The sequence below is a fragment of the Trachurus japonicus genome, chromosome 20 (assembly GCF_045865225.1).
Source record: "Trachurus japonicus isolate A0001 chromosome 20, Traja_1.0".
Lineage (NCBI taxonomy): Eukaryota > Metazoa > Chordata > Actinopteri > Carangiformes > Carangidae > Trachurus > Trachurus japonicus.
Window position 1 is genome coordinate 24708732 of NC_140926.1, and position 17830 is coordinate 24726561.

The following is a 17830-nucleotide window of genomic DNA, read 5'->3' on the forward strand; positions in this document are numbered from 1 at the left end:
CTGCTAGTTTTGTGCAACATGGCTGAATACTTGTTAGATTTTGAGGTTGTTGACGGAAAAAAATTTGAAGCTTCGAAGCTTCATCCGTTGCCATGGTAATCGATCATGAAAGTCCGTGATCGATTTTTTTGTTTTGTTCCTTTTTTCCTTTTTGACACCGGTTCTCATCGGCAATTGTTACATTAAAATGAGTAGTAGTAGTAGTAGTATTTTGGAGATATGCAGTGTTTGTTTGCCATGACTTTCATTATTCTCGCTGCGATCGCGCCCCCGCCCCCCATCAGACGTTACGATCGCGCACCCTTCCGGCCGTCGAAGCTTAGATTTAGATCGATTTTATGTCCGCGAAGCTTCGATTATCAAAATATGATAATCGGGACAGCCCTAGTGGAGGCAGAGAGAGGAACAGCTGGCCAGAGAACAACAAACCGCTGCATGTCCACGAATACATGGTAACTGGTGTTGTTGTTGTGGAATAGATCTAGTGAATCATAACAACATATTGGTTAAATAAATGAATTTCATGGCAGATAATGTGTTATTTAGAGGCTGCATTACGATGCCCCAATCACTCCCACTATATGGATATACACGGCTCTGGAATGGATCTAAATATCGTCTGAAGGATCCTGATGACACCAAAGTTATCTGGGTGAGTAAACCAACGTATTTTATGCCAGAAATGAGGTCCAGGTTGTAAAAAACGGCACTTCTCCTTTAAGTGTTCCAGGGAACACCGGTGGTTTTAGGGTTTAATGGAGCTTTGAACACAACCCAGGACATGGGGTTATCTATGGGGGGTTATTGGGGCTGTAAATATTAGGAGTATACAGTAGATGTGTAGAGAGGAAGAAGCCTCTCCGGTACCAGAGTGTTTCCCGTGTATATTTCAATGCATATGCTTTTTGCAGATTCCCTGTTAAACCAGCAGCCATCTGTTCACTTGTCCACATGGGAACAGCCACTACACTCTGCACATATGCTCATTGTGCTGGCGTCTGAATCACGACTGACATCTGTACATTTGTAGACGTACGAGCCGCAAACAGCTGCAGCTCCGAACCAGACTCCATGAAGTCACAGAGAATATGACCAAGAAAACAAAAAGTAACGGTTCATAACGGGGACGACTGTTGTTCACACACAGCAGCGGTGTTTTGTTTGGGCTCAACAGCACACAAGAATGCTGCACGTAGATTAGACACTTGATGGAACCAAAGGAATGAGTAGAAACCCAGTGGAACTCCTACAGAGACATTTGGACTCGTCAGAATCTCTCTTGGTCCTGTTTTATTTTGAAAATTCATGGGCGAACTTTTGCAAACTATGACAAAGACGCCCACGGTGGCTCCTGATTGGCTCTCATCAGCCAGTGGTGGACACAACACGATCATGAATCACAGTGTTACTGACCTTGTTGTCTTTGCAGCTGTTGTTGCCTCACATTCTGTAGTTCGCTGTTCTATTTAGTGTGACTAATCAACTGCAGCGTAGACAATCTATTTCCTGTTGACACTCTCTTGCACATCGGTGTATGATGGGATGGAGATCTTCTCTCTGTGTGAGACGCTTTCAGTGTGTTCTTCAAACTGATCTCAGGGCTGCAGCTCACTCTTTCCTCCTTCAGCTACCTGCAGTCTTTCTGTTTTCATTGCACTGTGCTGGTGCGTTCACTGTCTTTTTCCACTTCATTTCCACAATGCACAAACCAATCAAATAATTAATCATAAATACAGTTACCCGCCTTTATCTGACGGCTAATCAGTGCAGTATCTGTAAAAATGCCAAACTGAGAAAAACAGCTTTTTGTGTTTTTCATTGTCAGGTTTAAGCATCAAATTATGAATAACTACCAAGTCTATAATTGATTAGATAAAGGTGGACTAAATTAAATGTCTTTTGTAGTTTGTCTTTCTGACCAATTTTAACCATTTTATGGCAGATACTGCACTTTGTCTTGGTATTAGCTACAGATACGATACTTTGCCTTGGTTTTACTCCAGTGGAATTATAGAGTAAATGATAGAATGTAGGGAGTACAGTACTCTTTGCAGATACTGCACTTTGCCTTGGTTTCACAGTGTTTTTTTGGGTGGACGGCAAAATAAAAAGCCCAATAACTCTGGAAATTTCAGCAGTACCATTATCAAATTTTACCAGATTGAAGAGAATATGCCACACTTTTGATTGGTCAAAAAAAAAAGAAAAAATGAAGATACTGCACTTTGCCTTTGTAGGGCATGTGCTGTGGTGCATTCACTCTTATCAAGTTTCTAATGCAGATGTAAAAGCCTTAGTGAAGACGAAGGTGTTAGTAAGTAGAAATCTACCGTCAGTGGAGATGTTTCCCTCATTTCTTTCGTCCTTTTGCGTCTTAAATTTGCGAAAGCGTTGTTTAAACTACAGGGACGGAGACACAGAAGACTGTGTCCTCTGTCTCTGTGTGTGTTGAGGCTCTGCAGCCATGAGGCCCTCTGTCTGAGAGGTCAGCGCTATTGTCTGCAGCTCTCTGTGCTGTCAGGGCCGGCCACGCTGTGATTGATGGCGCTTATGGCTGCTGTGTGTGTGTGTGTGTGTGTGTGTGTGTGTGTGTGTGTGTGTGTGTGTGTGTGTGTGTGTGTGTGTGTGTGTGTGTGTGTGTGTGTGTGTGTGTGTGTGTGTGTGTGTGTGTGTGTGTGTGTGTGTGTGTGTGTGTGTGTGTGTGTGTGTGTGTGTACTGTGTACTGTGTACTGTGTACTGTGTGTGTGTACTGTGTACTGTGTGTGTGTGTGTGAGAGAGAGAGAAAGAACGAGAGAGAGAGATTTGGTTAAAGAGCAGCTCTAGTACTCTTTCCCCCTCCTCCTCCACCTCTTATCATTTTCACAGAGAATGGTTGAGCAGTGTTGGGGCTGACTTACGAGTGGCTATAAATAGAGGGTGTGTGTGTCTGTGTGTGAGGGTGTGTGTGAGAGTGAGTTTGGGGAGGGGAAGCCCATTTTGGGATCCAGAGGAGACTTTGCTTGGAGGACGAGGAGGGGGAGAGGGAGGAGGGGGAGAAAGGGGAGTAAAGGAGTGCAGAGAAGTGCGGCTCACAGCAACCATCACTGTGTTCATGTTTGAGTTAATGAGCTGGTCTGAGATCAGTTTGGTCTGTCAGTTTATTCTACAACATTGGTGAGCTCCAGTCAGCGCTGCCAAGGAGAAGGAGTCAGTCTGAACAGAGGAAAGTTCAACAAGCATGTGATGTCAGTGAATAAATATAATACATTTTTAAACATTCAAAATATTTAATTAATATTTTAATAGTAATTAATTCTACAAACTTAACAAAATGATTAGTTATATTGTAGTGATAAGTACACAGAAAGAAATATAATACATAAATGAATGCAGTCTTTTCCCAATTAAGGAGAAAATCATAAATATCCTTGGTAGCTCCTCCAAACTTTAGATCTCGTCTCGAGACTTAAATGAATCTTTAAAGTGACTGATTAAGAAATGTAGTATAGTGAAAGAAATGTAGTATAGTGAAAACAGTGATTTCAAACTTAGTTACAAACTAGAAAACTTCTGTCCATATCTTAAGTCAGTGTCGTGGGCCTTGACTGGAACTTTTGTCTTTCCACTGTTGACAACTCCAATCAGAATCAGTGATTTTTCAGACTTCTTACATAACATTTCTTTTTCCTATCTGATTATCATTCTATAAAATACCTCCTGGATGTTATAATATAAAAAAAAATATATGAAAAAATGACACTAGTTTGCAATCTTGGGATGTCTAGCAGTAAAGGATCAATGCCTTTCCTCTTCAGCGATTGGCTGCTTTCAGTTCAAATTATAGGCTCTGAAAACAACAGATTTCAAAAGCACAAGTAGTTCCGAGTATTTGCTTCATGTGTCGTAATGTTATGTATACGTTATTATCTCATAGCGTGGTGAATGTGCAGGTCACAGCTTCTCCACAGGAGGATTTTGGAGTTGTTGGATTGTGTATTTCATGAGTTTGATGAGGGACAGGGGATCATTCACCTCCATTGTGTTGGCTGAGCAGCTCACGTCTCTGCCAAAACAACATGCACTGATAATTTAGAGTAATGAACCTACCCCTATGACTATAGGAATTATGGCAATAGGCGAATTTGCCAAAATGAACCTTTAAATCTAAAATGATGGGCAGCACAGATCATATTAAAATCAATCAATACTATTGTCACCATAACAACTACCTATAGTGTTTGGCTGGTGCTGTTCTCTCCTCTCAGGCTGTAGACTGGTCCCTGATGGACTGTCACCAAGCTTTGTTGAAAACGTCACTTTATAAGAGTCACTCAAGAGTCTGAGTGTCAGAGTAAACCTAGTGTCAGAGTAAACCTAGTGTCAGAGTGGCTTAGCTGCTGAAAGTTCCTGTGAAGCAGCAGCAGTAGATCTATCCGTCATCCTCATTCATATGGAGTCAGAAATGCATCAAGAAATAGAGAAGTAGCATTTCTGTTATTGAAATGTTTGTATTTTGCAAGTGTTTATGTATTATTAGGGATGTCTTTATCTTTTCATTTATTTATTTCTACCGTCCAGCTTCAGTTTCAGTTTAGTTTATTTGAAAAGGGACAATGCACATTAATAAACATTGAATGAAAAACTATGTAAATGCACCCGAATTAGCTTAAAAATCTAGTTTTCATCGACTCTCCCTCTGCCAGATTGTACAAAGCAACCTTTAAAAAGAACAACAATGGAATAAAATATTGTACCAGATAGGGTAGAACACATACACATAACTGTCCATAAATACGACAACAAGCTGCTGGTAACAGCTTATTGTGTCCACTCAGTGTATTTGTGTGTGTGTGTGTGTGTGTTGCGTGAGCATGTGTGCCCGTGTCCATGAAGAGTTCCCATGGCTTTGCATCTCATATGTTGCCCTATGATCTCAGTAACATATGCACACACACACACACTTCCCCTGCCAGATGCCTTTATGTGTGTGTGTGTGTGTGTGTGTGCGTGTTTGACCCCTGACCCTCATGTCTGGCGCTCACAAAGCCTCTTCATAATTCGTATATGTGATCATTTTGCATGATAAAGTCTCACACACTTTGAGACATTTGCATTTCACACACGTCCGTATCCATATCATCAAGGAACACAGGAGGTCAGAGGTCTCACACACACACACACACACACATATGCAGTATAGACATGTTAATGTGTGAGATGTGATTATGCATCTGAGTTGTTGCAGCTGGACGGTGTGAGTGTGAATCCGTTCTCACACTAAAACATGATGCTTTTCATAACAATGCTACAGCTGTCACTGTGTGTTGCATGTGATATGAAACTTTATGGTTTCCATGGTGACAGCAGGGCCTCAGTCAAAGGGTCGTGAGAACGCGCTGGACCTGGAGTCCAGAGACTGAACCACTTTAACAGGAGGTCAGACTCAGGTGGTTCTGGACCTGGTCCAGTGCAGCTGAACTCACAAGTCTGATAGTGTTACCTTCTTCCTGCTCCATCCATAGATGTTACAAGTTTACCATCTCATCAGTTGAATGGGAGCGGAGCAGACAACGGAGCAGACCCACAAGGTCAGACTCCTCCACATCAGTCACAAAAACGCTGAAAAAACCCACAAGGCCCTGAACATATTGATCGGCAATTATAAATAACCAGCGCCTTTTAATGAGTGGCTCACATGGTCCATTGTCCTTCAGGCAGGATATAAAGAACCATCCTCCTGTATTGAAACACAGCTGGACCCGGTGCTGTTCACCAGAGTAGACCATCAGAATGTGAAATACACAAACTTTTATATCACATCTGAGAAAGAAATGATTAAAAATGATTAAATATCATAATTTAATTGGACTTTATATATCAGAATTTAACGTTTTACCTAATAGCTGTGACTTATTTCTCTTAATGTAGCCTTTTGTCCCATAATTTAAACTTTATATGTCAGAATTTTCACCTTTTACCTCATAATTATGACTAACTGAGGGGATATTTATTTTCTTTCACTGGCAGAAGCGGGTTTCCATAGAAATGGGCCCCAAACTTCATTAAAGAGATCTTCTGTCCATATGTCACCTGCTCTACTCATCCATTTCACACATTAAATCCATCCACTCATTTAAATTGGACACAGAGGAGGAGCTCTAACTTCAATGTCCAGCAGCTCTATTGTTGTTGCAGAGGTCTGCTCCATGACCACATTATTCACATCACATAAGGCTGATTAGCATATATATATATATGTATGTAGATGGTGTGTGTGTGTGGGCATGTGTGTGTGTGTGTATTGACACGCAGGTCAGATGATCTCACACAGGGACAATAGAGCTGGTTTGCAGCTCTGTGAGAGACAAAGATGGCTGACCTTTCCTCCCTCAGATCAGATGTGTTATTGTGTCTCTCAGCCTCTTGTGTCCCTTCGTAGGCTGTCGCCATGGAGACGCCTGCTGCCATATGGGGCAGCCACTGTGACACGGTGAAGGTGAAGATGTTTTGTGCCGCTGCTTGTGGACAAAGTGAGGTGAACAGGTTGTAGCACTGTGTCACATGTGACAGATCAGAGGGTTTGTCTGAGCTGCTGTCTGATGGACTGACATGAAACCCTACAGACAGACAGTCTGTTGTCTAGTTGATGGATCCACTGACTGACCAGGAACTTTTCTCCTGGAACTAAAATGTCCCTTGGCCCGTTGTTGTAATTTCCCCTGCAGCTGAAAGTCAGAGGGAAATTGTGCCAATCAGGCCGAAGATGTTTGTCATGATTGATTGTTGTGGTCCTTGATTTTTTTTAATACTCCTGTTTACATTTTTTTAAAAAGGGGACATATTATGGATCACTTTTTGAAGGCTCTTTAACATATATTTGGGTGTTTGTCTTTGCCGTCTGGCCGCAAAATGTAAGAATTGACAAAAAATGTAATGTTCAGGCTCCCGAGGTTAAAGTCCATGTGCTTTTACGAGCTGTTCCAATGATGTAACTAGTTTTCAGATTTGCATAACCCCACCCCTACCTGGGACCAGTAGAAGGGGCGGGGCAAGCAGTGGTTCATTTGCATTTAAAGGGACAGACACTGAAACCAGCCGTTCTGAACAGGGCTGTTTAGAGAGGATGAAAAGAGCTGTGATGTTTGATTCTTGGAATATTTTGACCAAAGCATGTCACAGACATGTCTTTAAGACACCTGGGGACTATTTTAATTTGTGGAAAAGGGGCAGAGTATGTCTCCTTTAAGTTGTCCTGGACAGCCTAGTTGATGTTTTGGCATAAACCTTCTCATTGCTGGTTGATGATCACAGTTCCTGCTGGTGTCATCTACCACATGTAACTGAGTGAGACCTGCACCTCGTTCAGCTCAGACGTCTAGACCCCTGAGGACCAGAGGACTGTTTACTGGAGCAGCAGTTACTTCCTGCTATCAGCAGCTCAGCTCAGCTCAGGTTCCACTTCGACACTCCTCTGCCTGACTGTGGCTAATTACTCTCAACTCAAATCTCCACAAACATGAAAACACAACCGACAGACAAAACCTCCATCTGTTCCAAGGTAGATGCTACAATGAGCGTGCTAGCAGCTATAGGCCCGACCTAGCCTGTGTTGTAACACCACCTGGTGACACTAGATGCAGTGTAAGTCAGTGGAGACAAAGAGGCTCCTGAAGCCCTCTGTCCTGCGGGCAGTGAAGTGGTTACCAGTGACCAATCAGCTGCTCCGTCTCCTTGTGTTCAGGTCAGACCTGCTGCTGCTGCTCCAACATTAAACAGTTGACTAACCTCCACTGACTGATGGATAGATGACATCTGTGTCAGTGCCAGTCCAGTGCACACCTATGGAAATGTGCATCACCTCAGTGTCTAGCTGCTCTGTCCATGTGTGTGTGTGTGTGTGTGTGTGTGTGTGTGTGTGTGTGTGTGTGTGTGTGTGTGTGTGTGTGTGTGTGTGTGTGTGTGTGTGTGTGTGTGTTCTCCAGCAGAGTCTCAATAGAAGTGGCCTTAGTTTTCTTTCTCTTTCTTAACTTTCTGTAACTTGCTGCTCAACTTTTTAATTGAAAAAGAAGTTGAATTGAATGTCAACACACACACAGACACACACAGACAGCTGCCTGGCCCATTAGCTCACCGATCTCCATGGTGACCAAGGTCGAGTTCCAGAATACTGATGAGTTCAGACCGCTGACGACAAGGTACTTTACTGCTGAGCTGATCTGTGAACTGAAGTACTGCACAGGTACTGACGGCGAGTGAGTGTCACGACTTCCTGTATCTGGCCCTTCAAATTAAAAGCCCTATAGCCTTTATACAGTTCAGTCATATTGACTTTGACTTAATTTTGACAAGACACAGCTCCAAATGTTTTTTGTTTTTTTCCTGCGACCAATTGACCAATGAAATTTTGGTCAGCTAATGGTCTTTTGGTCAACCAGTACTTGGTCGACTATTTGGGGGCAGCCCTATTAAATTCTCTGCAAAAAGATGTTGTAGCACATACTTGACAGTTTGAAACAGTTTTCAATAAAGTAGTGAATTTAAAAGTAGGTACATGGGTTCTGTTTTTGAAAATGAAAATAATCGTTAGTTGCAGCGCTTAACACAATGGAAATGACATTCATTCTACTGGTCTTGGTCGTCCTCAGTTCTCCAGAAGTATAAAACCTTGATAGGCTACTGTCCTGTGTTCACAGGCTGTGTCCATGTCTCAAGTCATGTGTCCCATGTTGTTGAATCTATAGCTTAATGGAAACGTTGGGATTTCCCACTCACACCTCATTTCCCTGGATTTTCCTCTTTGAGTGAAAATGTCTTTTCTTTCCTCTTCCGGTCATTTTTGACCCCTAAATCGTTGTCCTGATGGTCACCCAGTGTTGGGAGGATCAAAAAACGCCACTAAAATTGATGCAAGCAAACCAGAGTTACACCATGGCTAGACGGCGCTATAGGGATAGCGACAACGCTAACCTATGGGGGCAATTCTTTCAACCACAACAGACACTCAAAAAACAATCAAATATGAACATGATTGGAATCCTTATGACACACCACTGAACTCATATAGTGTACAGTATAAACAGTATAAACTTTGTGTTTTTGCATGTAGCTAGCCACTCACCTCAGATGAGGGGTCAAAAATGACCAGAATTCTCCTTTAAGTTAGAAATTTAGTAGTTTCAAATAAAACCTCATCCCTGGTTATGTTTTTCTATGCACTGAACACAATAAGGCTCTGGATCTGTCCCCTCATCCGCTCAATACACACACACACCCAACCACGCCGACACACACACACTTCATCTCTGACTGTTCAGTAGGCCTAGTTCATTGAGAAATTGTGTAGGAGGAGTTCATTATGATCCTTCATCTGGTTTTAACACCTGAATTGTTATAGTTGGTAATTGTTGCTGTTTGTGTTGTAAAGTTGTGTTTTATTGAATTCCCATAGTTGTGAATGTATTATTAGTCACATCAGACACAGTAACATCCCTGTCTCCCCCTGCAGTCTGCAGCACTGAGGAGTTCAGGAGAATAAACCAGCTGTACCTCTACTGTACTGCTGTCAGCTGTGTGTGAGTGTGTGTTTGTGTCGGAGTGAGTGTGTGTGAATACTCCCACCTTTTCCGGTTGCCTAGCGACAATAAATGCACAGATTGGCTGTAACATCTGTCACGGTAAAAGCTGCCAAAACCTGCTCCGTCCATCTCTGCTGCTCCTTCACTGTTTCACTTCGCTCTTCATCTGAGAGACAGTTTCACAGGAAGTTCTTATCGCTCCTCCTCTTCCTCCTCCTCATCCTCCTCCCAGCTTCCTCTCTAACATTTCTCCCTCCACACAGATGTAATAACTGGTTAATAATAACATGATTGTTACACGTGTATCAGCTGACTTTGATCTGATTCAATCACTGTGTGAAGCTGAGTTCCTCATCCACCAGCTGCAGCCTTGTACATATGCCTATTGCCATAATCCCTATAGTTTTAGCAGTAGGTCCATTACCTTTAATTGTCGGTGCAAGCTGTTTTTAGATCAGCGGGGCAGAGACGTGAGCTGCTCAGCGAACACAACGTAGGCGCGCGGTATTTTCACGTTTCCCTCATCAAACTAAATACACAATCCAACAACTCCAAAACGCTCTGGTGGACAAGTTGTGACCTGCACATTCACCACGCTATGAGATAATAACGTATAATTATGTAACAATACAACATACTCAGAACTACTTGCGCTTTTAAAATCACTCTGCCCAGCAGCCGTGTCTGGGATGTAGTTCTGGTTCCATTTGCCTGGAAAACAACTCCACCTCGTAATGTTACATTATTATCTCATAGCGTGGTGAATGTGCAGGTCACAACTTGTCCACCAGAGCGTTTTGGAGTTGTTGGATTGTGGATTTGATGAGTTTGATGAGGGAAATACTAACTTCCACACCAAGTGCACAGTGTCACAGCTCTTGTCAATCAGATTTATTTGTCTTTTTAATATTGGTTGTGCAGAGCTCACGTCTCTGCCCCGCCAATCTCAAAACAGCTTGCACCGACAATTAAAGGTAACAAACCTACTGCTATGACTATAGGGGTTATGACAATAGGCGAATTTGCCAAAATGTTGAACTATCCCTTTAAAGCGTTAATCATGGAATCAATTAAACATGATGATTCTGTGTGTTGAAACCGTAGAACACGGAGGATGAAGGGTTGATTTGTTATCGCTTCTCTGATCAGACATGTGATCGATCATGTAGTCAGCTGAGGGGAAGAAAATCCTGATGGTGTGTGTGTGTGTGTGTGTGTGAGTGTGTGTATCCTGCCAGAAGTGAAATCAGTAGCAGCATCCATGAAAAGATCCTCACTTAACACTTGGTGAAGAGTCTCAGGGAGAAATCTAGTGTTTATACCTCACCTTGCTACCAATACAGGACTCTGTGTGTGTGTGTGAGTGAGAGTGTGTGCGCGCGCTCTTTTCGTGATGACCTCATTCTTGTATGATCTCAGAGGTTAAAGGTTACATCTGGCACCCATAAGGTGTATGTGTGTGTGCAGCTCCAGTTACCTGAGAAGACCTCCACCTTCTTTTCTTTCTGTTCAGACCTGATCAACATCTGCCTCTGGTCACAAGTGATGAGCTCTAAATCCAGTTGTTAACACAAACCAATACAAGAGAAAGAGGGAAAAGGAGAGATGGAGGAAGACGAGAGGAGAGAAAGAGAGAAAAGAGAGGAAGGAAACGTGAGGTGGAGTGAGGGGAACGACAGAGAAGGAAAGGAAGAGAGGGGGAAGAACGGGAAAAAAACTGAGGTCAAAGGTGTGTGGCAGGAAAAGGAATGAAAGATGAAGAGAGGAGTGGGTGGAGGAGAAAGTGGTGGGGGTTGAAAGAAAGATAAAAAATGTGAAAGAAGAAAAGATGGTCAGAGAGAAGGGGAAGAGGAGGAGCAGGAAGAGGGAGGTGCAGCAGAGACTGGTGGTGCGTTCAAGACAACTCAGAAGTCGGAAAAAAACGAGCTCCAAGTTGTAAAAAATGAATTGAACGGCGTTGAACTCAGAAATTACAGGTCAGAAACTCGAGTATCATTTCAGAGCTCCGACTTGAAATAATTTGTTGAGGTTTTAATGCATATTTTTGTGTATTATTGCAGTAGCCTATATGGAATACATTTATATTAAGCTGTGATTGTTGTATTGTGTGAAATTGTCCTCGTATGTAACGGAAATAACGTTATACAGCTATAACGTTATGTGCACTCATCTGCTGCGTCTCATCTCCTCTTCTTTTGCCTCCAAAATAAACGTAATTTACTGCTGCATTTATTTCTCATATTCAGCAGAAGCCACAATATGCTAAACTTCCTTCAGGTATCCATGTTTTTACTCTTCCGAGTTCCTGCAGCGTGAACACAATGATGTCGGAAATTTCCGAGTTGGGAATTCCGACCTCCAAGTTGTTATGAACGCAGCATAAGGCCGGGTTGGACCTGAACCAACCGCCTCAGAACACAGTTCATTGAGAATCCTTCAGTACAGAGACAGTTGTCTGAACATGATGATCCACAGCAGACAGGAGCTCAGCAGGCTCTTTAAATAACTACACACACACACACACACACACACACGGAGTGGAAATATGAAATGAGTGTGTGGTTTTCTGTTTGATTTGTGTCAGAGTGACACATAAATAAAAGCTTCCTGTGAGAGCAGAGCTCACCTGTTGTGTGCAGCAGACAGACTCTCATTACGCCGCCTCCTTTCTTCTCCGTCTGGGCTTTAATAAGATGAGTGTGATTAGAAAGTGCTAATGGTGTTTTTGATGTTAGTGGAGTACTGTTGGATTGTGGTTGGGGGATAAGGAGAGGGGGGGGGGGGTCAAGGACTGAAGAGTGTTGGGTTATTGAGCAGCAGGCGTCAACACCCACGGAAGCTTTTAAGGCTGGATCTTTCAAGAGCGAGATGAGTGTGTGTCTGTCTGAGTGTCTTGTGTACAGCTGCACAACAAAAACTTAACACACTCTCTCTCTGTCTGTCTGCGCTGCAGGACTGAGCCATGGGGAGGGCGACACCAGGGAGTGTCTGTACTTCAACGTCAACTTCGAGATCGAAAAGACCAACCAGAGTGGGGTGGAGCGCTGCGAGGGCGAGAAGGACAAGCGCTCCCACTGCTACGCCTCCTGGAGGAACAACTCCGGCTCCATCGAGCTGGTGAAGAAGGGCTGCTGGCTGGACGACTTCAACTGCTACGACAGGTACCTGAATGCTGAAAGCTGGAAGCCGAATGAGCTGAATAAATTGTTGAAACAATGCAGAATTAAGTGAAGAAATTGCTGAATCAATGTTGAAAAGATTAAACAATATCTGAAGAGTAAAACTAAAACATGTAAGAAGGAGGCTATGAAATGGTTGGAAATTACTTGAATTGTTGAAATTTTAGTTTGAAGAAATTGAAAGTCTGAAGTGTACTCAAATATATTTAAAACGACCAGCTTGAAAACATTGTTGAACCATTACTAATATAGATGTAACAATATCTGAAGAGTAAAAGTAGAATAATATAGAACTAGTTACAATCCGTTAAAGGGGAGAAGAAGTAAAAATAACTACACCGTATCTGAAGGGTAAAAATAGAACATGTTACAGTAGAAATATTTAAAAAGTTTGATGAAAATGTAGAAATCCTGCATATTTAAAGTGCAACAGTTCAAGTTGAATAGTTTAACATTTTGACAAATTGGCCTATTGCCATAATCCCTATAGTCATAGGAGTAGGTTCAACCTTTAATTGTCGGTGCAAGCTGTTTTTAGATCGGCAGAGCAGAAACGTCAGCTGCATGGTATTTCCCCGTTTCCCTCATCAAACTAAATACACAATCCAGCCTTGAGTTTCATGTTGTTTCCACCTTGTACATTCATTCATTCGAAATTAGGGATATTTTAACATTTTGGCAAATTTGCCTATTGCCATAATCCCTATAGTTTTAGGAGTATAGGTTTGTTACCTTTAATTGTTGGTGCAAGCTGTTTTTAGATCAGCGGGGCAGAGACGTGAGCTGCTCAGCTAACACAATGGAGGCACATGGTATTTCCCCATTTCCCTCATCAATCCCTCATCAAATTAAATACACAATCCAACAACTCCAAAACACTCTGGTGGACAAGTTGTGACCTGCACATTCACCACAGTGTAGTGTTGTTGTCCAACATTAGCGCTGAGCTGCTAACATCCACCGTGTGACTGGGAAACTGTTGCTGACTCTTGCTCCAGTTGCTTCGCTGCAACAGGCACACATTTCCCATCATTCCCTCTGCCCTCAGTTTGATTGACAGGCGTTGTGACCGAGCGCTGTGTAAACGCTCAGGGCTGGTGATGCAAGAGCGCGGCGGCGGCGGCGGCGGCAGGGGAAAGACGACAGCCCTGTCGCTTCAGTTCAGAATGTGTGTGTGTGATGAGCGCAGGTCTGAGCACAGACACACTTTCAGCTTTCATGGGTATTTTGGTGATTATTCATTGTGAATAATCTTCTTTTTTCGAAGTAAATATTTATTCATGTGGTGGTGTGTTCCGCCAGGCAGAGGCTCTCGGGAGGTCATACTCTGAGTTGTTGAAAGATATAAATAAACATCAACCCAGAGTGGAAACGAGATGAGTTCATGGACCTCTGAAATGCTGCCAACAGTTAGGATTTCATGTTTATAGTGAAAACAAGAAGGTAAAAAAAAAAAAAGTCTTATCCTCTGACGTCTAATGAAAGTAAACAAGGCTTTCATTGAGGATAAACCTTTGATCGCATGGAAGGTTCAGCAACCTGCTCAGAAAACTAGATTTTCCTATATTTGGAACAGCACATGAAGGCAGCAAGTTCCTAAAGAGTCTTTTATTGAAAAGACAGGAATTAAACATCTGAAATTATGAAATATAAAAATATATTTAGAGGAAAATATCCGACTGATGAAGAAACATGCATCCTGGTGTTTTTTTTGTTTGTTACCAATTTTTAATAATTCAGTAATTCAGCCATTATAGCTACCATCAAGCTCCTCTGGTCACATGTGTCAGTCTGCACCTGCAGCAGCAGCAGCGTTAGAGGCTGTAGCTTCATGTGATGCAATTGTTTCACTTCTCCTCCATAATCAAGTGTGAAGCATCAGTTGAAGGCGGGAGAGGCCGGTGAAACGGTGAGGACTGCTGTTCCCAGCGTCTCCCCTGACACCGACGATATGCTGCAAGTTTTACATTTTCCCTGAGGCGTCAGAAAAAAACCCTCCTATTTGGGTCAAGTACAAGTGCTGCCAGACTACCGCCGTGACATTTAGCATTCCCCAGACGCAGCGCGACTGACAGGTCTGCTGTTAGTCTCCCTGGGCTGTTTAGACAACGGCAATGACAGACAGAGAGGAGCGTTGGCTCAACATGTGAGATCTGAGGAGCTGTGGAGGAGGAATACTCTGAAACATCCCATCATCATCATCATCATCAGAGCACGGAGGAGCCACCGTGCAGCACAGGAGGAACTCTGAGGGCTACTGGCCTCCAAAGGGGAAGCAGTAGTAGTATGTGTGCAATATGAACCCAAGAGGAGATTAAAGGAGGTTAAGGAGGAGTACAATAGGAAAGTGACAGCAGAGGAGGAGGATGGAGCTCATCAGGCTTCATTCTGGAAAAGCAACTGGATCTGATGGGTTGTGTGAGGCTGTTGACAGATTGTGCCACCCAGTCTCCCCAGAAGATCTTCAACTTAAAGTGAAGTGGGGTTGTATGAGCTACAAATGCCCAATAAACCCTCCTGTTGTCCTCCTGGGTCAAGGACGGAAGGAAGGAAGGAAGGAAGGAAGGAAGGAAGGAAGGAAGGAAGGAAGGAAGGAAGGAAGGAAGGAAGGAAGGAAAATGGGAAAGATGGGCGGAAAGAAGGAAAGGGGGGAAAAAAGGAAAAGATAGAAGGAGGGAGGAAACAGACTGGGCCAATTGGGTCAAAAAGGAAAGAAGGAAGAAGGGGATGGAAAAGGGATTGTGGAAAGAAGGAAGGGAAAAAGAAAGGAAAGAAAGATGGATGGAGGGAACAGATTCGTTCAAGGAAGAAGAAGAAAGGGAAAAAGAAAGATGGAGGGAGGGAACAGATCAGGTCAATTGGATCAAAAGATGACGGAAGAAGTAGTAAGGGCAAAGAGAAGGATGGAAAAAATGATTGTGGAAAGAAGGAAGGATAGAGGAAGGGAACAGATTGGGTCAATTTGACCCAGAAGGACAACAGGAGGGTTAAGTACTAGATGCAGTAGAATGGTCTTTCACTCAATCGTGGCAGCTTTTGACATGGACCTTAAGGTACCTTCAGAACGAGTGTGGGTGGGTCAGTGCATGTTAGAAACTGGTAAAACGGTAAAAATGTGTCCCGCCCTTTCTTAATTCTGATTGGTCAGTGTGGGAGAAGTGACATTAACCAGCAGCGCGCTGTTCTAATAGTTGAACAATTTCAACTTGAAGTGCTCTGAGCGCCACGACAGAAAAAGTCACTGCTGGCCTGGGAGCGTTTATTCTGCCGAGGGCGCTGAGCACTGTGAGCGCCCAACTCCATAGGATCTGAATGGAAAGTAGACGCTCAGAGCGTTTTCCCCTAAAGGAAAAATTTACAATACATCAGCTGGTCTGAAAAAAGTTAGTTTATCTGGAGAACTAACCAACTCACTCAGTACTCCTCTGCTGTATCACTCCACTGTTCAGCTGTTTGATGGGCATTTGTAGCTCATACAACCCCACTTCAAAAAAAACTGAACTATCCCTTTAAGTCAACGAACATGGAGGGTCCTGGTCCTGTTCATGTCTTGTTCTGTAAAGCTGATCCAGACTCCAGACAGTGGTTCACATCAGACATTATGAAGACCCTGGAGGGGCTGCTGCTGGTCTTTCATGTTGGACTGGATGATGTTTTCCTTTAAAAGATCCCATTATATTCCCATTATATTCCCATTATTATATGATAGTGTCAAAGGGATGAGGATGGATCCTGAGTCCTGGATTGTGAATCCCTTGACCAGTTATCCAGAGTCCACGAGGCTGGGTAGTACTCTGTGTACAACAGACTTTAAATACAAATCTGAGTCTCTCCACATCCACACTGAGATGACACAGCTGTTGTAGTTTGTATGAGGAACAGACAGTAAGAGGAGAACAGGGAGAGGCAAGAGAAGGTCCAGTTCCTCCCTCAGCAGCAGCAACATCTCACCTCACTGCAGGACTGAGGAGATGATCAGACTGTCCAACAAAGGACAAACCAAAGGAAGTTGTTCATGAACGGACTCAATGAATTATTCCTGCTCGGTGTTTATTAGTGTTATTTAACTATCTCTGTATTTCTATTCTCAAACCTAAATGAGACAGACCCCCAAACCCCCTTCATGAGGTTCCAGTGGTCTGGGAACTGTTGGCTTTCTCTCTAAAATAAATAAGTCAGGTCTTGAGATTATCTTGTGATCCACATGATCTATCATGGCACTATACAAATATAATCATCTCATCTCTTCTCATTATCTTGCTCATTAAATCATGTGTGATTTGCACCAAACTGGTTATTTCTGACATTATCTTATTACCACAACTCATAATGTTAATCAGAATATGATTAAGATATGAATGATCCTGCCCACACCAGAGCATAGCTTTATAAAGACGCCTCATCAACATCTGTCTCAAGTTGGGTTCATAAAAACGTGGTGATCTGACTTTTCACATTGATCTGGACATCCATGTCCACATGTCCACTCATCACCATGTCAGAGCTCTGATTGGCTGTCCTGTCTCTCGTCCCTCAGGCAGGAGTGTGTGGCGACGGAGGAGAGTCCTCAGGTCTTCTTCTGCTGCTGTGAAGGAAACTTCTGCAATGAGAGGTTCACACACCTGCCTGATGTCACTGGACCATGTGAGTCACCTGATGCTGCTTCAGGATGGATGGATTGATGGATGGATGATATTAATGAATGTTTTTCTCTCTCTGTGTGTGTGTGTGTCAGTGATTAAAGCCCCGCCCAGCCTCGGTGTGTTAAACGTGATGATTTACTGCCTGCTGCCTGTCACCATGCTGTCTGTGGCTCTGCTCACCGCCGTCTGGATGTACCGCCACCGGAAACCTCCGTACGGACACGTGGACATCACTGAGGTACACACACACATGCATGCATATACATATACATATACACACACACACATGCACCATAGAGCTGTTAGTTTGTGTTGCTGGTTTGATTTTTTTTCCTGAGGGAGAAGATAAAGATGATAGAACATGAAAAACATGAAAAAGAAAGAAAGTAAAATGCCCACTCTGTTGTCACGGCGCCCTCTTGTGCCTCCTTAGTGGAACTGCAGCTCCTTTG

At 43.1% G+C, this 17830-nt stretch overlaps 1 protein-coding gene across 1 annotated transcript in view; it reads left to right on the top strand.

Annotated features, from left to right (window-relative positions):
* The window catches only part of acvr2ba (activin A receptor type 2Ba), a 44395-nt gene that overhangs the window by 15785 nt on the left and 10780 nt on the right, over positions 1-17830 (top strand). The window contains exons 2-4 of the mRNA XM_085764086.1: positions 12510-12717; positions 17273-17379; positions 17471-17616. Coding sequence (XP_085620212.1) covers positions 12510-12717; positions 17273-17379; positions 17471-17616 — 461 coding nt within the window. The remainder of the gene's footprint in view (positions 1-12509; positions 12718-17272; positions 17380-17470; positions 17617-17830) is intronic.